The sequence below is a fragment of the Megachile rotundata genome, chromosome 11, assembly GCF_050947335.1.
Source record: "Megachile rotundata isolate GNS110a chromosome 11, iyMegRotu1, whole genome shotgun sequence".
Lineage (NCBI taxonomy): Eukaryota > Metazoa > Arthropoda > Insecta > Hymenoptera > Megachilidae > Megachile > Megachile rotundata.
This window is the reverse complement of record NC_134993.1, coordinates 17,038,738-17,058,900: the sequence shown is the minus strand read 5'-3', so window position 1 is coordinate 17,058,900 and position 20,163 is coordinate 17,038,738. Positions and strand designations below refer to the sequence as shown.

General features: G+C 52.6%; 2 protein-coding genes across 9 annotated transcripts; both read right to left on the bottom strand.

Moving 5' to 3' along the window:
- Positions 1-1,462: 1,462 nt before the first annotated feature.
- Positions 1,463-10,520, bottom strand: cv-2 (crosveinless 2-secreting protein). 5 transcript variants are annotated; one of them, XM_012295828.2, is made up of 11 exons: positions 10,379-10,520; positions 7,085-7,247; positions 5,995-6,080; positions 5,136-5,235; positions 4,190-4,366; positions 3,937-4,119; positions 3,612-3,871; positions 3,366-3,525; positions 3,058-3,245; positions 2,578-2,975; positions 1,463-2,509 (listed from the first exon to the last, which is right to left on the bottom strand). In XM_012295828.2, the coding sequence occupies exons 2-11, from the start codon at positions 7,182-7,184 to the stop codon at positions 2,245-2,247; spliced, it is 1,917 nt and encodes a 638-aa protein (XP_012151218.1). In that variant the 5' UTR covers positions 7,185-7,247; positions 10,379-10,520; the 3' UTR covers positions 1,463-2,244. The 5 variants fall into 5 exon arrangements, with proteins under 5 accessions (XP_012151218.1, XP_076392936.1, XP_012151223.1 ...); XM_076536821.1 differs by lacking the exon at positions 10,379-10,520 and adding an exon at positions 7,879-7,896; XM_012295833.2 differs by lacking the exons at positions 5,136-5,235; positions 10,379-10,520 and adding an exon at positions 6,270-6,484 and having other exon boundaries at positions 7,085-7,238.
- Positions 10,521-12,012: 1,492 nt separating this feature from the next.
- LOC100881948 (Bardet-Biedl syndrome 9) lies at positions 12,013-19,962 on the bottom strand. Of its 4 annotated transcripts, none has more exons than XM_076536818.1 (13): positions 19,366-19,962; positions 19,191-19,279; positions 18,779-19,043; positions 18,430-18,710; positions 18,115-18,245; positions 17,577-17,754; positions 17,246-17,509; positions 16,929-17,168; positions 16,006-16,544; positions 15,799-15,936; positions 15,366-15,730; positions 13,983-14,175; positions 12,013-13,883 (listed from the first exon to the last, which is right to left on the bottom strand). In XM_076536818.1, the coding sequence occupies exons 1-11, from the start codon at positions 19,638-19,640 to the stop codon at positions 15,491-15,493; spliced, it is 2,640 nt and encodes an 879-aa protein (XP_076392933.1). In that variant the 5' UTR covers positions 19,641-19,962; the 3' UTR covers positions 12,013-13,883; positions 13,983-14,175; positions 15,366-15,490. The 4 variants fall into 4 exon arrangements, with proteins under 4 accessions (XP_076392933.1, XP_076392934.1, XP_076392935.1 ...); XM_076536819.1 differs by having other exon boundaries at positions 12,013-14,175; positions 16,006-16,176; positions 16,258-16,544; XM_076536820.1 differs by having other exon boundaries at positions 12,013-14,175; positions 19,366-19,602; positions 19,686-19,962.
- Positions 19,963-20,163: the final 201 nt, after the last annotated feature.

Here is a 20,163-nt window from a genome sequence, read left to right as displayed (position 1 = left end):
GTCGATTTTCGTTTTATTTAAAGATTTGAACCCTTCAAAAACCTTAATGCTTAATTTCGAATAGTCGAGTAACCCAAGTAATACGGAAGATTGCAATTATTTCGATTTTCTCGAAAACTAGCGGTTTTTCCTTATTTCTGACACGTGGAAAGTGTTCTACGTCCTCGATTTCATTAAGAAAATGCCATCATAATGCGATGGAGCCATTAATAGAGAAAATAAAAAATATTGCATTTTATGGACCTCAAAATGCTTAGCCATCTAGCGGCGAAAGGTAGGAACTAACGGAACTATATCCGCAATACAATTTTTAAATTTATCGACTTTTCAGAGATATTAATACTTTTAGGATATTCTAAAGTTAATTAGTATTGTTTTCCAGAATAATTTCATGCATAATATCATTAATTAAACGAGGAAAAGCAATTTTAAATAGTGCCGGTCGGAAAAAGTACAAGTGGCGCCATCTGTCCGGTGAACAGGGTGAACTACACTCATCCGGAACACCTGCTAAATTAGTTCCAACTTTCGCCGCTAGATGGCTAAGCATTTTGAGGTCCATAAAATGCAATATTTTCTATTTTCTTTATTAATGGCTTTAGCCCATTATCGTAGCATTTTTCTAATGAAATTGAAGACGTAAAACACGTTCCACGTGTCAGAATTGCGGAAAAATCGCTCATTTTCGAGAAAATCGTAATTTTACTTTTTGCTAGTTCCAACTTTCACCGCTAGGTGGCTACGATTTTTGTGGTCCATAAATCGCTATATTTTTTATTTTCTTTATTAATGGCTCTAGCTCATTATGATAGCATTTTTCTAATCAATTTGAGGCCGGAGAACACGTTCCACGTGTCAGAATTGCGGAAAAATCGCTCATTTTCGAGAAAATCGTAATTTTACTTTTCGTTAGTTCCAACTTTCACCGCTAGGTGGCTAGACTTTTTATGGTCCATAAAATGCACTTTTTTTTATTTTCGAATATAAAGCTTCTTATTCATCTTAAATCGATTTTTCTGACTTTATCGCGCGCATAGAGCAATGTAGAATCATCGAAAGGCCTGAAAAATGGTCAGTTTCTCGAAAAAATACAATTATTTTTCCACATAGTTCCGCGCGTGAACGGTCGATTGCGTTGTATCCGATAGCGCGCGTAAATTAGAATTTTTAATGGATTAAATATGAAGTTTTCAAAATATGCAAGACACTTTGACGAATTACTTCTAAACGAATTACCGATATTCTCAAAGGAAATTGGTTAGTTCGTCGTATCGTTTGAATTGTTTCTAGTAAATAAGTTTCGCTCATATGGAATGAGGTGTTGCGACGAAGACGCGTCGAGAAGTAGTTTCTGCACCGCTGTGGTTTAATATATTTAAAAATATAGAATGTTGTTTATTAATATTATGGAGTAAATATAGAGATCTAAAGAGAAGCGAGGGAAATAAAGAAAGAGAAGAAATTTTACGAATATAATTGATTTATTATTTCGTCGTTGTTCGACGGGAGCCGAAATATCTCTACGCTAACGTGGTCGGATACGAATTAGCTAAGGCTTTGGACTATTTGCGGTATATTCGCGATCGTTCTCGAGGAACGACGTCGGTTTTGTCCGTATACTTATACGTACGCGTACGCGCGTATGCATACGCACGCGTCTATGCTCGGGCTATGTACAATTTTATATTATTAGATAAGATAAATCGAAGTGAGAAAAGGGTCGAGTAACGGCGACGAAGGAGAGAGAAGATCGGGGGACGCGGGAGAGTATAGGTCAGAGGCGAGAAGAGAAAAAATTGGAAGAGGAGAACGGAGAAAGTGGTCGTCGGGTCGGCTTAAATCTACGCGTAGGTCGGCGGGGGTGTATCAGGGGTGAAAAGAGATACGCGTTGGCGCGAGGTCACCCCGGGGACGTAGACGGTATGCCGCGAGCCTGCTCATCGGCCGAAATACTGCACGGTGCTTCGGAATCGTCCTTTGCTCGAAAAGGTTCGCGCTAGGAGAAAAGGGAAGAAAAAAACGGGGTCGTCTCCGGACAGGCACGCTTAATCGTCGACAGTCGGAGGTTCGCGAACGAAACTCGGTCGATCGACGCGCGCGACGTGCGTTTTCTGGAGAAACGGTGACTAGCAGATAATTCGCCGAACGGTAGGTCGCGTTCGATCGGCTGTTCGCGTATTCGGGTATTCGACGGTGATTCGGCGATTCGAGACGTTATCGACGAAGCTCCGACGGCGGTGGGGGTCAAGGCAAACGCGGCGCGAGCGGCGCGAGCGACAACGAGCGCGCAGCCTGGTCCCAACCGGTTCGACATCTGGTCGCTTTCCGCCAATGGGGCAGCTGGATGCCCAGTCTCTTGCACTCGTGCGCGTACGCCGTAAACGACTCGCAGTAGCAGTTTTCGCTGGGACACTCGCACATGTCCTGCAGGCAAGCCTTGTAGTACATCGTCGGATTCACCTTCTTGTGACACGCGTCGAAGATTTGCGACCTCAGTCGATTGCACAACCTACGGGGAAACAGTCGGTTTAACTGCGGTATTTCCGCGCGAGTCGATGGTACGAAGGTTTCGCTCACCGATGATCCTTGCGTCCGCGACAACGTCTAGCCCGGTCGAGGTTGGCCGCCGGTTTCGGCCTGGCGCAGCTTTTCTTCGCGCCGACGAGCCACGACTGGCCGAACGGTTGAGGATCCTGTACCAGTCGGCCCCTTCGATTAGTGAAGTCGTCCTTCGGCAGAGAATTGAAATTGCCGCAGAGACCGCAGAGTCGACCTCGGTACGAAGTCGGTGCCGATACCTCGAGGAAGCTGATTCCGTCCCAGAGAACCTTGATTCCGATCCGCGTGCTCACGATCACGCTGTCCGCTGTTCGGTTCACGTCCAGTCGATCGGCTACGCGATACGGCACATCCACCTTCTTTCCGTTCACCTTCACGCGCATCTTTTGTCCTAGATTCACTTTTAGATCGCCCACCTACGATCAGCGTCGGCAACCAGCACGAATAAAGAGAATTCGTAAGTCGAAGAGCCTCGGAGAAGAGGATTACTGTTCGTACCTTGATGGCGATCGTCTTGGTCCAAGCGGAGAACCTGCTGGCCCTGGCGTCGTTGGTCACCCTGACGCTGAACGTGTGCCCGGTACAATCGCTGGCCAACTGATACTTGCACGCTCCCTTGAAGCTGTAAAACTTTCCGTCGAACGTGCGATAATGCGGGTCCCCGAACACCGTACACACGCCGTCGCCTGTAGAACGTGAAAATCGTATCTCGTGTAGCGAGAACCGAACGAACATACGTCGGTCGGTGGATCACCGTGCACGAACCAATACCCGACGTCGTGCACTTAACGAGCGAACGATATTACTTTCCACGCAACGAGGACAACACTGCCCCTCTGGATGCTCCAGCCTCGAGTTCGGCGGGCAGGGTAGATTCAACGGCGGACACATCGGCATCGCGCATCGTACCTTACCTTGCATGCAAGCGCATGCCTTGCACGAGTCTAGCTTCCAAGTTTCGCCATCCTGCCTAGCGCAAAAAACGACCTTTAAATCTTATCGTTCGACCCCGACGTCGGCGTTCGGCTCGACGAAACGAGAGAGACACTTGCCCCGTAGGTTTTGCCCGCGTACGTGCAAGACGGTCGTACTTCCTCGACCTCGGGACACTGCGGACAGCAACGACCCGGTAGCGTGATCTGATGCTCGGTGGGACAGTCGTGCACGGGGCAGGTTTCTCGGGCGCACGAGACCGCCGAATTCGAGCAACTGCATCGCGTGCACTGGTCCAAGTAGAACTGATTTCCGGAATTGTAGACGGCCGTCCCCAACATGCACGCGCCCTTCGGCGGAGACAAGTATCTGCCGCTACCTGCCAACGAGAATCGCGACGTGTTTTCTTCTCCGACGTAAATCGATCTGACGTGGACTCGGTACCTTTGCAACGGGGACAACACTCGCCAGGATCGTGAACGATCCTCGATGCTGGACAGTGCAACACCGGACAAGCTTGCTTGGCGCACGTCAGTCGTCCCGCGTTGCATCTGCAAGTGACGCAAGGATCCTCGCTGGTCGTCACCGACCTGTCCGCGGTCACCATTTGTCCGTTCACGTGACATCCTGCGAAAGGAAGGAATCGTGTCGTTTCGGAGTGTCTTCCGATCAACTATTCGGTTCGCGACGGTCTTACCCAGGCATACGGGACAGCAATGACCGGGCGCTGCCGGGATCGGGTTCGAGCAGGGCGTGTAACATCTTAGCCGGGATTCGGTGATCACTCCGGCCTTGCAAACGAAGATTCGGCACGGGTCGTTTCCCTCGGTCCATTCGGTCTCCGACTCGTGATACGCTCCGTTCCGCGCGCAACCTTTCGACACATCGTTCGAATCGTCGCAAACATTGTGTTCGTCGGTCCAGGCGACGCGAGGCGACGCGAGGCGACGCGATTATTTCGCGCGGTGAAATCGTGGACGGAAAAGTACCGGTGATATAACCGCGAACGGAGCTCGAATTCGAAACGAACGTCGTCGCTGAGCGTCGCCGAGCGTCGCGCCGTGACAAACAGCAAAGAGGAGCAGAGGGAAAGAGAGAGAGAGAGGGGGGGGGGGGGGGGAGAAAGAGATCAAGTTCTTTCGAAAGCCGACGCGCGAAAATTCGTAGCGTCGCGGTCGAATAAGGACGCGTAATTAATAGAGAAAGAGATAAGAAGTTGGCGGGCGAGCGAAGCATCTGTCCGTGGACGAGTGCCGGTGTAAACAGTCTCGGACGCATCGCGGCGATGCCGAAGTTCCTCGGGTTTATCGGCGTATCGGCGTATCGGCGTATCGGCGAACAGAAGCGCCTTTGTGCCCCGCGAACAATGCTCCGCCCCGGACATTCCTCTCGCTGAAACGTTCCTCTCTCTTCTTCGTACGCTCGCAACCGTCTCTTTCTCTTCCTCTCGCAGTCGGTCAATCGCTCGCTCACTCGTTTATCCACTCTCTCCCTCTCCCACTCTCGCTTCCATTTCAACCATCCCTCTCTCTTTCTCTCGCGAACGCGTTCTCGCGACCCTAGCTCGAAGAAATTAGAGCGATTCGGACGATTAGTCGAACGGACTGGTTCGAGGTCCCGTTTCGTTTCCCATTCTCCCGTACCTTTGCACCTGTGGCAGCATTCGTCCTCGCGCGGCTCCAGCAGCGTGTAGCAACCTTCGATGCTAGGGCATTGCTGTTTCCTGCATTCGACGAAACCGTTCTGCGAAGAAGAAGAAGAAGAAAGAGGAGGAAGAAGAACGAAAGGGAGGAAGAAGAAACGAAGGAGGAGAAGAAGCGAAGAAAGAAGAGACGAGCAAGAAGAGTAAGAAGAAGCAGAAGTAGAAGTAGAAGAAGCAGAAGAGTTCGTTCCGGCGGTTCGCGCGAGACGAATTTTTCGCTAAATTTCCTCTCTCGGCCGTGGCCGACTATCCGTCGAGTCGCGCCGCGGTGTAATTTTCTCTCGCCTCTTATCGCGAGCTCTATAATTAAACCTTCGGGGATTTATCTGGCGTTCGAATTACGTAAAGTAATTGAACGAGGGTCACGGGTGGTCTCGCGGCGAGAACGCGAGAAGGTCGCGCGCGCGTCTTTCTCGAAAATAACGACGATTACGGGCCGGTGAAGGAGGCGAAAGGAGGCTTCCGTTCGCGCGTTGCCCGCCAGCGAAATCGAAAGGAGCGAAGAAAACGAGCCTCGGAACGTCCTCGAGGTCGATCGAGTTCCCGTTCGTTGCCAGGATTTACGATCGCTTCGCCGTATCGTTCCTTCTCGATCCCTCTGGCGAAATAACCGGACAGAACGAGAACGCGAACGGTTCCGCGAACGTCGCGTTAACGATCGTCGTTTCGATAGCGCGACGCGTCGCGACCTTTGCGGTCGTGTTCTCGTCGAGGAGAGAATCCGAGAAAGAGAGTAAGAGAGGGAAGGAGAATCGCGCGACGTTTATCGAGCGAATCGATTTTCCGCCCTCTCCGTTTACCTTGCACAAGCAATTGAAGCATCTGGTGTTCGGGATCTTGTCCACGGTGAAGTCTTCACCCTCGACGTCGCATGTTTCGCGGCTTCCTGCGAACAGAGAGAGAAAGAGCAACGGCCCGTTAAAGAGGAGAGCAGCGATAACGGTTCGATCGAGAAGGGCGATGATGCGGCGATGGTGCGGCGATCGCGAGGCGTCGCGTTCGTTGGATCGAGGGACGCGATTCGCGGCTCCCGGGGCAAACGGAACGAGAACGATCGGAAGCTGCTGTTACTTACGTGATCAAAGATTTTCGCCGTTCTCGGGGCGCACGGTCGATCGGTCCCGTGGCGCGCGATCGCCGCGCACCGAAGGGCAAATATCTACGAGAGATTCGTTCGGTCAGCCTTTCGCCAGGCGCGATCCATCGAAAACGAGATCTCCGTCGCCGGGTCGGCGAAGCCATCGTCGACATCCCTCTCTCGGGTGCCTCGCGCGCACGTATTCCTGCACACTTTAAGTAACCTTTCTTTAAAATCTGCCGCTGACACCGTTTTTATCGTCCGTTCGCGGTTTCACGGCCCTTGTTCGCGACCCCTCTTTCCGCTCTCCCTCCTTTTCCCTTTTCGCGAGGTTCGCCTCGCTCGTGCGTACCGATGAGTCGCCAAATCGAATTCTGTTCTCCCAAGTGCACAGGAATGCGTGCGAGAAAGAGCGTTCTCTCTCGTTGCCCCCGTTTTACCGTTCGACGCGGTTCGTTTTATATGGGTTATTTCGATTAGGCGAGGAGAATTAGGCGCGAGGGGAAGTTTAGTCGGGGGGAAGAGGGAAAGGAACGGAGAGGCTCGGGACAAGATCGCAACGACGACCTGTTCCGTCGCATCGAATCGTCCGGTCGAGAGATTCGACTGGACTCGCCGCGCAAATAGACTGGCAGATAATGGAAACGGACTAAGAATAGACCGTTTAAAAGTCGCAAATGGAGCGTGACGCGGCTCGCGTTCGTTTCGTCGACTTTCGTTATCGCGGCCGAACTCGCGACAACCCCTTATTGCCGTATACTCTAATCGAGTCTGTGCGGATATCGATCGCGTCGCGGCTCGTGTACACTCACCTATTATGCTTTCCGAAGCGTCGCAACGACCGAGCGACGAAAACAAAGCCAACGCCAGAGCTAGGGCCAACGGCGTCGAAGGTGATCGCGTAAACTTCATGTTCGTCTCCGATACCGTTCCGTCCGTGGCTTCGGCTTCGTCTCCGCCGACGACGACGATTTACTAGAAAACAGAAAGCAAAAGTATCGGTGAAGCCGCGCGTCCGTTCGCGTTTTTCTCGGCATAAATCGAGATAAGTCAAGTCGAGACAAGTCGAGACAAGTCGAGATAAATCAGGATAAATCGCGACAACGAGAATTTGGAGGTTCGCGGTGCACGCTCGCGGCCTGCTCGGACTCCAACCCTCTCTCCGTCGAACGATTATTGTCGTAACCTTCCGTCGGCGAGTATATTTGCGCTAGATCTTGGTATATTTTCACGAGTCACGCGCCACCTACGGAATCTTTCTTCGGAAATCCGTAACAGCCGGTTCGCGCTCGTTCCGAGAACGGACGCGTCGTCCTCGGGAAAAATCGAGGCTCGTCGCGTTTTCGTTCGCGAGAAATCGTTTCCGCGATGTACCGAGTATCGCGTTACGCAACCGATCGGATCGAGCCAAGTATCGCACGCGCGTTCGGAAAAAGGATTCGAGAGACGAGCGACGAAGCGGCGGAGGAGCGATCGCGACTCGTCGAACGAGCTGCCGTCGAGCGGGGGCGATCGGTCGACGAGATTTGCATATAATCCGTAATCGCGCAACGACGCGCCGCGACGCGACCTCTCCTACCGACGACAAAAATGCGGCCAAACCTACGTCGATCGTCGAGCCGGGAAAGTCGAGCAAAATTTTCCGCGATCGACCTCCGCCTCTTCGCTCGCTACATCACCCTATTTCTTTTACTCGTTTATCTCCGATTCGGGAACAAACACCTCGAAATCGTGGCTCGCTCTTAACGAAAACTATAACTAACGAGTCTGATGTCGAGCCCCTTAACGCGTAAACACGATACGACCTAACCGGCTAAACGATACATTTCGGGGCCGAGAACTCGAGGCGTATCAACCTTCTTGAATGAACGCGTAAAAACGACTAAACGGCAAGGAGGAGCCCCTTGCCCGACTGGCAACTTGTCAGCTCCCAACAACGCGCGTTACCGATCCAGCAGTTTCGCGCGACGATACGCATCCGACGATAAGTACGAGGTCACGCGAGTGTTAAAATGCCGTAACACGAATAATACAAATATACGAATCTATGTAATTCGCGGAAAAATATCGTGGAAGAGTTTATGAATCGCTACAAGGAACATGCGGAAACTTGCAAAAACAACGCTTCGATGAGCAGAAATATAGATATACCGACGTAAAAAATACTTTTTATCATAGAATTATCAGTGGGTATCCTATTATGAATGACCTTACAACGAACGAATTCTATAATGAACAGAGTTTCTTATCGGAATAAAATGCTCGCAACGAATAAATATTTTACGATCGACACCGAGGGGTGAACTCGCAACGGAGCGCGTATGGTACACGTACGCGAACGTATTCTTCGACGAACGTCTACGACGAATACGTTCGTCCTTGCTGATTTCTCTTTTCTCGTAAGCAACGAATAAATACAAGCGGAACGTTACTCCGATTAATCGTACGGCATACATCGATAAACAGCGGAGAAAACGGCGAGTGTTGTTGTTGTTCGAGTGGCAAGCGTAAGCGAAGAAACTCGATTAAAAAACACGGATACGAGAATAAAGCTTGGGGTGTGACCCCAAGCAACGATACTCGCGCAAAATACGCCATCCGAGAAATTGAACGTTATCGAAGATCGGCCGCCGAGCTTCTTTCTCGATTCGAGGCTCGCCTCGATGACGCCGCGGTCTCGCGACATTCTTGGCGCGCGCGACTCGGAATCGCGGGAAAAATTGTTTCGATTCACCGCGTTACGTAAACGCGGTTTACCTCGGCCGAGGTTCGAACGAAAAAGCGGGAAACGCGGACGCGTTCAAACGTCGCGGCGCGCGGTCGAGAGTGCTCGTCCAGCCGATTTCTCCTGCGCGCGATCGAGTATTCCGAGAAAAGAAACGCTGTCGATGCTGAACGAAACGCGACTCGATGGGGCGAGCGCGAGTCGTCGGAGAGAGACGAAGAACGAGAGGAAAGAGACGCGAACGAAGCGGAGACCGAGCAAGAGTAACGGAGAAAGAGGGGAAGAGGATCGGAATGAGGATGAAGGAAAAAAAGAAAGAGAGAAGACTGCGACCTCGCGTGCACGAACGAGAGTTTACCGGAGTAAGCCCGCGATCCGCTCTGTTGCGCAGCTTTCGAGGAATACGCGATCCCGCGCGAAAAATCATCGATTATCGGACGACTAGGTGTTTAGGGGAAGTTTATCGAGGACTCGTAAACGCTTTCGATAGAAAACTTTGCTCGACGTCGAAGACGATCACGCCCTTAATAACTTCGAAGATTACGCGACGTTGTAAAAGTATAAATTTATAATAAATGTACGATTTTATCCGAGGGAAATAGAAAGCGAATGCAACTTTTTAGTCGACTGTTAGTCGATACGTAAGAATGAAAAGCAAATTTGAAACGTCCCGAGTCGCGTCACTGCAGCAGACATCGACACCGATATATGTAATATGTTTGCGCGCTTCGGTCGCTGTGCTCGTTTATCGCGGATAAAACGCGAACGTACCGTAACGCAACGCAACGAGACCGCTCCATCGTCCGGAGGGAAACCGCGATCGCGGAGAAGATCGAGAATCCTGGTACAAAGGCGAGCTCGAAGGCGAACGCGATCGACGATCCGGCGGGTTACGGAGAGGTTGGCTCGCTCGAAGTAAGTGGAAGTAAGTGGCACGAGCTGTCGCGTGCAAGCACGCTGCTACTAAGACGACGACGACGACGACGATGACGACGACGGGACAGGTGCGTGAAACGAGAAGGGCTCGCGTACGCGTTCGAGTCGAGGCGTACGGAGAATAAGTAGTGAACGGTAAAGAGAAGAGAAAAGAAAAGGAGCGGCGAAGAGAAAGGAGGGAAAAAGAGAGATGCCGGCTAGTCTCGAGCGATCGGCGGGACAAAACAGGCCGCTGGCTATACTGGCGACATCTGGTCAAGCGTACTCGGCTGTCAGACGACCGCGCGCCGTCTTCGATCCGTCGCGCGATCGATCGCGCTCCTCCTTTTCTCGTCGATCGACGGAGATTGATTATTCGTTCGGAGCTCGTCCTTCGAGCGCGATCGATAGCGCGTATTTCGTATTTATCGAAGGGCGAAAAGAGATCGGTCGCGATTCGACTTACCGGAGTCGACGAGTTCGTCGACGGGTCGCCACGCACTCGCACCCGCGATTCTCCGCGCCGACGCGTCGACGAGGCCACTTTCTCTTGCTCGCGATACGCCGGCGCTCCGTTCATTTGACGAGCGGGAAACTCCGAGACGTGTCCGAAACGCGTCCCCCGTTTCTTCCTCGATTCTCCTTATCCTTCTTTGGTTCGTCCAGTATTCGCGTTCGCGCTGCGCGCCTGTTGTTCTTGGTCCTGGCCGCGAGGCTGCTTTCGAAAACGTGGCCGCGATACGCGACGCGAGAGTAGATCGCGATCGAAATACAGCGTTCGAGTAGCAGCGATACGCTGCGTTCGCGGCGCAAGTCCGACCACCGACTGCCGACTATTCCGCGTCAGCTGCTCGTCGAAGCTGCACTAAAGTTCCGTTGCGACTTCCACCACCGAGTCGGCCGCGCGCCGGTCGAATAACGAGCTTCCAGTGGCCACGGTGGACGAACGAGCGGCCTGGCGGGGAAAGGTGACCGGTAGTAGACCGAGAGTGGTGGCTACGACGGAGATGTTCGCCGAGATGGTGGAATACTCCGGTGGAGGCGGCGGCGGTGGCGACGCGAGAACCCGAGCGGCCGAAAGAACGAGACGACGACGACGACGAAGACGAAGAAGAAGAAGAAGGAGGAGGAGGAGGAGGAGGAGGAGAAACTGCGCGCGAGGTTTCGAACGAGAGAGGGAGAAGGTTCGAACTCGATCCCGCTCTCTCTCGAGCGAGCGTCGTTTCGTTCGTCGTTCGAAAACTATCGTCCGCTTCGCGAAACCCGACGATCGCACCTGCGACGCTACTTCGTCGAAAATCGTGCGCGCGAAACCGAGAATCGGAAACGAGAAGAGAACGGAGTCGAGTCGGATAACGAGGATCGTGCGACCGCGAACAAAAAATTGAACCGCCGATGCTCGTAAGAGAAGACTGCATCGCCGCCTGGTCTATCGCGCCTCGGTTCTCTTCGATCGGGATGTTGGAAAATACCGATTCGGCAGAATCTTTCCGACCGAGAGACTCGATCGCGATCGCCGGAGGACTTTGACTCTCGTCGATTCTCTCGACCCTTGCTTCCTCGGCGTTTTCCGTCAACGCGGAATCCTCCAAATCTAACCGTTCGTCGCTTCGTCGACGGTGTTCCAGTTCGATAATCGTATCGGCTATTCAATAATACCGCGTTTTTACCGGATATCCAGGCCGTCGGAATAGCGAGGATTCCGCGCAAACAACGCTCGACAATTTTACCATTCGATTCGTTCGAAACGCTAGGTACGCTAGGTTTACGGTTTCAAAGATTGTTCCAAGTAGCCGACGAGGCTTACGAAAAGAGACGGAGAAAGGGAAAAACAGAGAAAGCGACGACTACGCGGTTGTCTATTGTACGTATCGAAGATGCTTATCGATGGTACTTGGCCTTTTCTCGTTCTCGCTCTCTTTCCATCTCTCTCTCTTTCTCGCTCTCGTCCCCTGGAGCTTCGTTCTGCTCCCAACATTCTACGCGTACTCCGTCTCTCTCTTTCTCGGTTACTCTTCGAACGGCTGGTCGTTCTTCTCGAGCCGTTCGAGCCTCGGCGGAGCGGAGCATACCGCTCGGACGTTCGTAACGAGTACCTACCTCGTTAACTTCGTTCGTGGAAGCGCGCACAATGAGCGCGTACGGCAAGAAAACAAGAAGCCGATGCACCGGTACAGAAGCAGAAGCTACTGGCTCGATCGCGATCCGCCGATACCGCTTTGATGCCCGCTTCTTAATAAGCGTGCTTTTTGCCGTTGCTCTTGTTCGTTTCGTCGCCCCGTTCCTGGTTAAATAGGCGGCACGAGTCTGTTGCGTGCACGCCTGGAGCGCGTTTCAGATAACCGCGCGATACGTCCGACGAGAATCCTCGATCGTAGGAACTTCGAGCAACGATAAAGCGGCGTAATAGATGGCATTTGCTTTGCAACTTTCACGAGAGGAGCGCGCAAGGTCACGCTCGAATCCCACCTACGCCCTGCGATTGTTCCATTAACGCTCGATGGGAACGCGATTCGACCTTGTTTTTCTTTCTTTTTACTTTCCTCCGCTCGATCTCCCCTTTCGGTCCGTTTCCACGACGCAGCAGCACACGCTCTCGACGGACCGAGAGGTTCTCGAGGGTAACGACGCGATACCCGGCACGCGTGCTCGTTACGCGAACGGAGCGGGCGAAGCGGACGAAGAAAAGTACCGTTCGTTCACGATTCTAGTTATTTTTCCGCGTAACGAACCGTATTGAAACCTGCTAGAATCCTTATGCCGCTTCGTTAATACGCATTGTTCTCGTACGCTCGGAAACGTCTGTGCCACGGTACACAGGTGAAACTCGTCGACGAGAACGCGTCGCGACGTATTTCGACCTGATTCTTCGACTCGTTTCGATTCGATCCCGGTAGGCTAGGCTCGGTTCCGCTCGGATTCGACGAGACAGGATCGAATCGGAATCGTATCCGATATCGGTGTTCGATACGAACGCGCGCGTAAACGCGGACAGTGCACGATGCAGCATGGCTAGCTCGCGGCAAGGTCGTATTAGAATTTCGCGCGCGCCGAATGTTTCTCTCTCGCGATCGACGCGAGAACGACGACTATATATAATATAGTATATTTATATATAGTTACTTTCTTCTCCCCTTTTTTCGCGCGTACGAGAAGCAAACGAAAAGACGGTTCTTGTCCCGCGTAGTAAGCGCGATCGCGTACAAGGGAAATTTGTTTGAATTAGCAAAATAAACCGAGAGGAAACGTTGAACAGACACTCACGTGGGACGTTGTTTCGTCGAAAGAGCCGGTCCAACCGTGCGACGCGGTTCGCTCTTCTTTTCGAGAAGAGAAAAAGTTTGTTCTCGGACCGACCGGACGACACGAACGGCAAGGATGTCGCGAAACTCCTTGGCTCGTTACCGTTCTATATTGGACTTATCGAATCGCGGAAACGAAAAAGAGGGAGAGCGAAACGGTGAGGAAATTTATTTTCTCTTCCGGTTCTACGATGTAACGTTGCCCGATAAACGATAGCTCTATTTCTGGCGAATCGAGCACGCGCCACGCTGCTTCGAACCTCCAGGAATTCTTTCTTCTCGTTTAGATCCAGACTCGAATTCGAACGAGTTGTAAATTTTTCGAGAGACGCGGAAGCGAGTCATTAGGCTCCGCTCGGTCGCTATCTCTTTGCTCGCGTAGCGTTTAACGATTTTCTTCGAAATCCTCGAAAGTCTCGCGTCGGCCCCGCTTACGGATGATTTATGGATCCATTAGGAGGATCGTTGCATTCGGCCGACGCGTAGAAACGCTGTTCGCCGCGATCGCCGCGCGAGCACGAAGATGGAAGAGCATCGGTGAATCCGGTCGGTTCGAAGAAAACGTTGGACAGGTAGGCGGAAGGTCGAGAACGGCGTGGATGGTTCCCAGGGTTCGACGGTCGACTCGGTCCGGGCTGGCCCGGCACGGGATCGTTCACGGATATCGGCCTACGAAAGAGAGGCGAAAGAGAGGCGAAAGAGAGGCAATAGGTATTTAGGGTAGGAGTCGAGAAGAGAGGTAATTGGTCGGAACGAGAGAATTCTAACCGCGTTCAGCTTCCATCGCCGTCCCTCTGAGCTCTTTCGGTTCTCGTTTCGTTCGGCCGCCTCGTTATCCCAGATTACCGGTCTCTCGCGGCGACTCGACGGCCCGTTCGAAACTGCTCCATCGGTGGTCCTCGCCGATTCGGCAAGGTGGTCCGCTTTTAAATCATCCGCGCCGTCGACGAGCTTTATCCTCCTGTCGAATGCCGAAAATCGATAACGTTTCGTCTCGAGGCGATCGCGCTCGGTTTCGATCGAGGATTCTCGAGGTGGTCGCGTCGCCGGTCGAACGACCTAATCTCGAGCGTGAAAAAGGAAGGTTGCGGCGTACGGTTCGGCCGTAATCTCGATCGCGTTTCAGGAAACGACGTATCCTGCTTGAACTGCCGAAACGCGGGGTAGAGGGATACTCGCGAGAGAAAGAGCGAGAGAGGCGTGGGTGTAGGCGCGGTTCGACCGCGACGAGACAGAGAGCGAGACGAAGGAACTGGCAGCCAGGCGTTCTCGATCGGCCAGGCAAAGAGGCGCGAGCATTATCGGCCTGGCAAACTAATTAGCGGCGCTCGCAATCAATTACTTCCGGAGGCGGTAACGATTCGAGGCGATTCGCGTACGCGGTGCACGCTCCCCTCGGTCGCCGTCGATCGCGCGACTATTTCTCCGACCGAGAACAACCGAGGATCGAAGCGAGTCGAGAGCGTCGTCGTCGACGTCGTACCGTCCGTTCTTCCAGGAAGGACGATTGCGAAGTCGCGGTTGTATTTCCGCGTAATCGCTGGCGAAGCGCGTACGTGCACGCGCGCCAGCTCCGACTATAAAAAAGGAAGGAAACGGAAAGACTGGCGCGAGTTTGTTTGTCGGTGGTTGTCTCATCGAGGATGCGGTCTTTCCTCTAACGCGTCGCTTCCGACCAGGAACATTCGTTCCGCGAATCGACCTCGACCGAAAGCTCGAAAGAGCGTCGCGATAAACCGCTTGCTGCCGTTTACGCAACGTTTCTGCGTTTCGACGAGCAATTTATCGAGTTGCGCGTGTACGATCGAGAAGCATCCGATCGAAAAAATTACTCGAATTCTGTATTTCGGGGACTGTCGTCGGGCTGAAAGAGAAAAACAAGCGGAAGAAGAAAATACCGATCGAAACAAGGAGCGCACTGTCGTTGGTTCCGCGACGAAGGCGGATCTCTCGGCCGGCGATTCTTCCATCGATTAACCTCGGAAAAGCAGAATCACGGCGCCAGAATGAATCATCGCGAGACGGCGATTCGAGCCGCGCGTTTCCACGCGTACGAGTCGGATCGGTATGCCGCGAGTTGGATCGTGGATGGCAGGCCATAGACCGCGCATCGAATAAAATTATCCCAGCCGCAAAGATACGCGCACTTACGTAACCTTCTCCGCCGAGTGTTCGCCGCCGTTCGCTTTCGACGGACGCGTTTTCCGCGTTCGCTCGATTTCCACGATGCTCGAACGAGGAAATCGAGGAAGCGCGCTTCGTTGGCCGATCGATCGTTAAGCGGACGCGAGATCGTTGCCGCTGCCCGGCTCGATCTCCGCGATGTCCGATCCTCTGGAAACGTCGAGTCGCTCGATCGCGCGGACCAGACGTTTCTTTAGTTTCGCCAACTCTTTGCTCGTAGCGATAGGCGCGATGCCGTTGCGGAACACGGTCTTCGTCTCCGTTACGGCTGATTTTCTCGAAACGTTCTCGAGCAGGTTGGTCAACGCCGCGTCGGCGATCTCCTCCCAGTCCTGAAGGAAATCGAAACGAATCGTTAGCGTTCGTTGTCGAGCAGTCGCGTAATTACGATTCCGCTTACCAACTGTTCCGCCGGTCGCGGCTCGAAGCCGATCGCTGCCTCCAGCGCGGCGTACTTGTCGCGATCCGCGTTCGATCGAACCAACAGCAGCAACAGTTTCAAGCTACACCGCAGCTCGTGAGCGGTTCGATCCCGTTCCTGCAATAATTGTGCGTATCGTGTTCGCGATCAAGGAGCTTGCGACTCTTCGAGGTCGTTTTGCTTTACCGCTCTCGCTACGACGAGTTCCTCGAGAAGAGCAAAGATCGCGTGGCAGGTCTGCTCGAAGAGAAACGGCAATCCGGTGTCGGCCAACGATCGCTCGTTTCTCTCCCTCACCGTCCGTAACATCCTCCTTTCGACGTTCCTCAGCTGAGTGGTCAGCAAACCGATCTCCTTCTGTTTGCGCGAACGAAAACGTCGGTCGCGGAATGAAATTGCGACGAAGAGGGAGAAAAAGGGAGAGACAAAAGAACGCACCGTTATCCTATCGAATTCTCGTCGAGCGAGAAAGTGAGCCTCTATCCAAAGGTGCACCAGTTGAACGTGATTCTGTTGGATGCTCGCGAATCCGCTCCCGCTGCTTCTCTCTCTCAGCCTGTCGATCAGTAGCTGAACGACCAAGGTCGTCGATGGTCCGTCGTTCGATTGCACGCGGTATCGGTTGCTGGCGTTGCCGGAAACGATCGTAACCACGCGACCGGTGTGCACGTATCGCAATCCCAACGCGTTCAAACCCTGCTTCCGTGTCTGATTTTCGGCGAATTCTGTGAAACGGAGGTGCACCGCGTTACTTTTCTTCGGTCTACGAAACGGTTGTATTCGGCCAAAAATTTCGTGGTATTAGCTAAAAACACGTGTGCCGTAAAATGCGTGTTTCTAGACGTATATGCGACCGTTTCGTCTTGGATAATATATTTTATCCGGTCCGATCGGATATCGGTTAGATCGTACGTTCTTCGACCGCGATTAACTTAACGAAACGCTCGTTACGCGGTCAGAAATCGGCCAGGTGCATCGATTACGCTTTCGGCGCGTACGAAGAAAAAGAAAGAGCGGTCCGCCAAGGGTAACTATCGGGCTCCGAGGGCAAAAGGTCCGCACCGTAATTTCCAGCGAGAAAATCAGAGGGGAAAGAGAGAGTAATTTACCGGGAAACAGCTGACCAAAACTGACGGGAGGGTCGTTGCTCTTGATCACGGTCGCGAACGTAGCCGCATTCTCCGGTGGACAACTCCTCAGGATCATCTTCAACGGTAATCGAGCCGTTTTTCGATGTGTCCTGAGGTTACCGTTGTCCGTCCGATAAGTCACGGTTACCTCGACTTCCGAGGATATCGCAGGCCAATCTCCGTCCACGTAGACTTCGATCTCCGTCGCGTGACGATCGCCTACGAAGGAGGACAGAGGACAAGTTACAAAGGAGGATAGAACCTGAACGCGAGAAAATCGCTGGAGGATCACTCACGGAAATTAGAAATCGCGTAAAAATCTTTGGAGACGATCAGCGGTCGACGGACATCCACGGAGACCTGAACGTCTCGGAGAGCGGCATACGAGGACAGTTCGATCGAGATCCTGCAGCTCGATGGATGTCCAAGTTCCGTTTCCTCTTCCGGCAACGAATCGTTCGTGGTTTCGGATCGCGTCGCGCGCGGTTGCAGCTCCGGCGAGACGTTCACCGAGACTATCAACTCCGCGTCCACGGTGGCGTCGCTGCTTCGATCCTGACCTGTGCGAACCGACGCGACGATCGATTAAAGTTATCCGTACATAGTCTGATCCGTCGTAGCTCTTACCAGATTCTTTGCTCGTTTTCGAGAGGGCTCGCAATTCCGCGAGTCGTTCCTCCGCAGCCGCGTAATCGTATCCGCGTGGATGAAGCGGCGGCGCGACGAACAAGCTCGGCTCCGAACCCAGGTAACACGCCTCCAAACGACCGTCCTCCGACAGGACGACGATCGCCCCCTGCAGGTGCTGTCGAAATCATAGGTATACCGGTAGATTCGGCTAATTTTTTGCTCCCAGCTGGACCGACATCGATAACAGGGTTTCTCGGTATCGAGGCAATTAATCGACGGTAGCCAAGCGCGTTCGCGGCTCCTCTATCTTCCGGAAAGACGAGAACGGCAACCTTGCGCGCGCCACGATAACCGAGAGATAACGCGGTCGCGATAATTGCCGACGCCGTTTGTCCTTTTTCGCGCTCCGATTACCCTTTCTCGCTGATCGCGATGTTTCCGGTTAATCTCGCGTCCGAGAAACCGAGCTTCCTTCGCCTTCTGGACGGGACCACCTTCCTAACACTCGACGAGAGGTCGAGTATCGCGAACTCACCCGAAGTTGAACTCTCGCGACAGCGACCGGGGCAAAAGGCAGCTGTGCCGACCACTTGAGCGCGCTGCCCTCGTAAATCATCAGAGTACTCGTGTCGGAGATTACCAGCACCATCAATTTCCCGTCCGGTTCTGAAAAGAATCGCGATCGATTAGCTTCCCTTCCTAATCGGTGATCTCGATCCCGCTGCAAGAGGCCGCTATGCCGTCGAACGTTGAAAAATCAAGTTTATTTATTTCGTTCCGACACTCCTGGGATCTAGTTAATTCCTATTAATCTCTTCGTATAGTTTTTCAACGATGCTTATTTAATTACCGATCACGTAAGCTCGAAAACACAGCGGTTCGTACTCGAGCCTCTTGGCGTACTTGATCGCCGCGCAGTTGTCCTTCAAACAGTACAGGTGTTTCTCGCCGAGAACCACGATCCCAACCTCGAAGCTGCTCAAAGTAACAGCTTCGATACCGCGAACGGGTTCTCCGACGTTGAAACTCCAATCCGGCTCCAGGTTGCCTGCTTCGAAGCCCCGATGGGACTCGCTCGTCTCTCCCGATCGTTCCGTGCCTTCTCCCCTCGACTCCGCCATGCTCTGGTACCTGAAAAATTATCCTCGCTGTACACCGATTTATCGTACTCTCTGTACGACAGTCGAAACCGTCCCTGCCTGTAACATTCGAGGAACCAAGATGAGCCGGCTACCACGAACAAGTCGTATCGGGATACGTAGACGATCGGCTCGGGTAGCAACCGATTCCTGAGAACCTGTCCGAACGCGAACACCTCTTGCTCGTAGAACAGAAGCGTGCCGTCCAAGCATTGAACGCAGAGAAAGTCCCTGCCGCGGACTCCGCCAAACGGACCCACCGTCAGGCATGCTGGAAATCTTGGTAAAGCGTGTTCGTAGGCGATCTTTAAGTCGCAACGGTCCCCTGATGCAAAAATACCGATGGTTTCGTCGTTAGACACAGACAGCTGTTCCGAACGCGTCGAAATTCAAATCGATCGTAGTAACGCGCTTCTGTTCGCGCGTCGTTTCGCGTGCTCGATTTTAACTTCGTATCGACCATGGTCATTACCGTATTCTGTCGATTCGTCGGTTAAAATCGCGTTGTACACGAGTAGCTTCGAGGACGTTAGTATTGCCAGACGTAAATCCTGGGAACCTCTAGAAACATTCGGATTCGGAAGTGGGGCGTTATTAACATCGCGATATTAAAAAGTGGCAAACCTTCGAAATTGGAAACTACTTACGAGACGAATTTCCCCGTTTTCATGTCGACGATGCAATCTCCGATTCGAGTCTCGATCATCTGGTCCGTAGACTTGTAGTTGGTCGGCGATTTCGTTTCGTCCATCCATTGCGAGGAAGGACAATACATTCTCAAATAACCATCGTGACTTCCAACCACTAACACATCTTTTCTATCGTCCCCGAACAATGGCGTCGCCAGTAGACTGTGTCCATCGAAAGACTCGTCTGCCCCGCATCTAGTTCGCCACCATTCTTTCGTTTTGAACAGAGACATTGTCGTTTCGTCGTCGTCACGACTTTACCAAGAAAAAGGAATTACCTGATGATACCTCGGTACCGCCTACCTCGTCTACCCCTTTGGTTGCTATGGCGTCGCGGATTCAAAACATTCGACTCACCGGCGGATTCGTTATTAATTCGATCCGCTATAACCCAGTAGTCTGTGCTTCGAGCAGACTTCCGATAACGGTACGCGAATCGTAAAGCTCTAAGAGAGAGCCGAAGAGGGCGGATATCGTCTTAAGAAATATTTTGTACAGTGACCACGAGTAACGGCGCTGCGATATAAAAGCACGTGAAAATAAGCGTTCTTTTTACAAAATGTCCTGTGTAGTTGAAAATTGAGAAAATTTCAAAATGTATCGGTTTCAACCAATATTTTTCCTTTAGGTATTTCCTTTAAGAATACTAATCTAATCGAACGTGAGCGCCACGGACCTAACGCTTCAAGTGCTCGTCGACAGATGGCAAAATCCTTCGGGTTAACGTGCACGCGATCCGACAGGGGGCATCACCGG

What these genes read in the sequence shown, in the direction of transcription:
- cv-2 (XM_012295828.2), bottom strand. Translation starts at nt 7,184, where the DNA reads ATGAAGTTTACGCGATCACCTTCGACGCCGTTGGCCCTAGCTCTGGCG. An exon ending in ATGCTGCCACAGGTGCAAAG is followed by an intron (nt 4,367 to 5,135) that starts GTACGGGAGAAT and finishes ATGTGTCGAAAG; the next exon opens with GTTGCGCGCGGAACGGAGCG. An exon ending in CGCGGACGCAAGGATCATCG is followed by an intron (nt 2,510 to 2,577) that starts GTGAGCGAAACC and finishes GTTTCCCCGTAG; the next exon opens with GTTGTGCAATCGACTGAGGT.
- LOC100881948 (XM_076536817.1), bottom strand. Translation starts at nt 19,640, where the DNA reads ATGTCTCTGTTCAAAACGAAAGAATGGTGGCGAACTAGATGCGGGGCA. An exon ending in TTACGCGATTTCTAATTTCC is followed by an intron (nt 17,169 to 17,245) that starts GTGAGTGATCCT and finishes CCTCCTTCGTAG; the next exon opens with GCGATCGTCACGCGACGGAG. An exon ending in TTTTGGTCAGCTGTTTCCCG is followed by an intron (nt 16,545 to 16,928) that starts GTAAATTACTCT and finishes TCCGTTTCACAG; the next exon opens with AATTCGCCGAAAATCAGACA.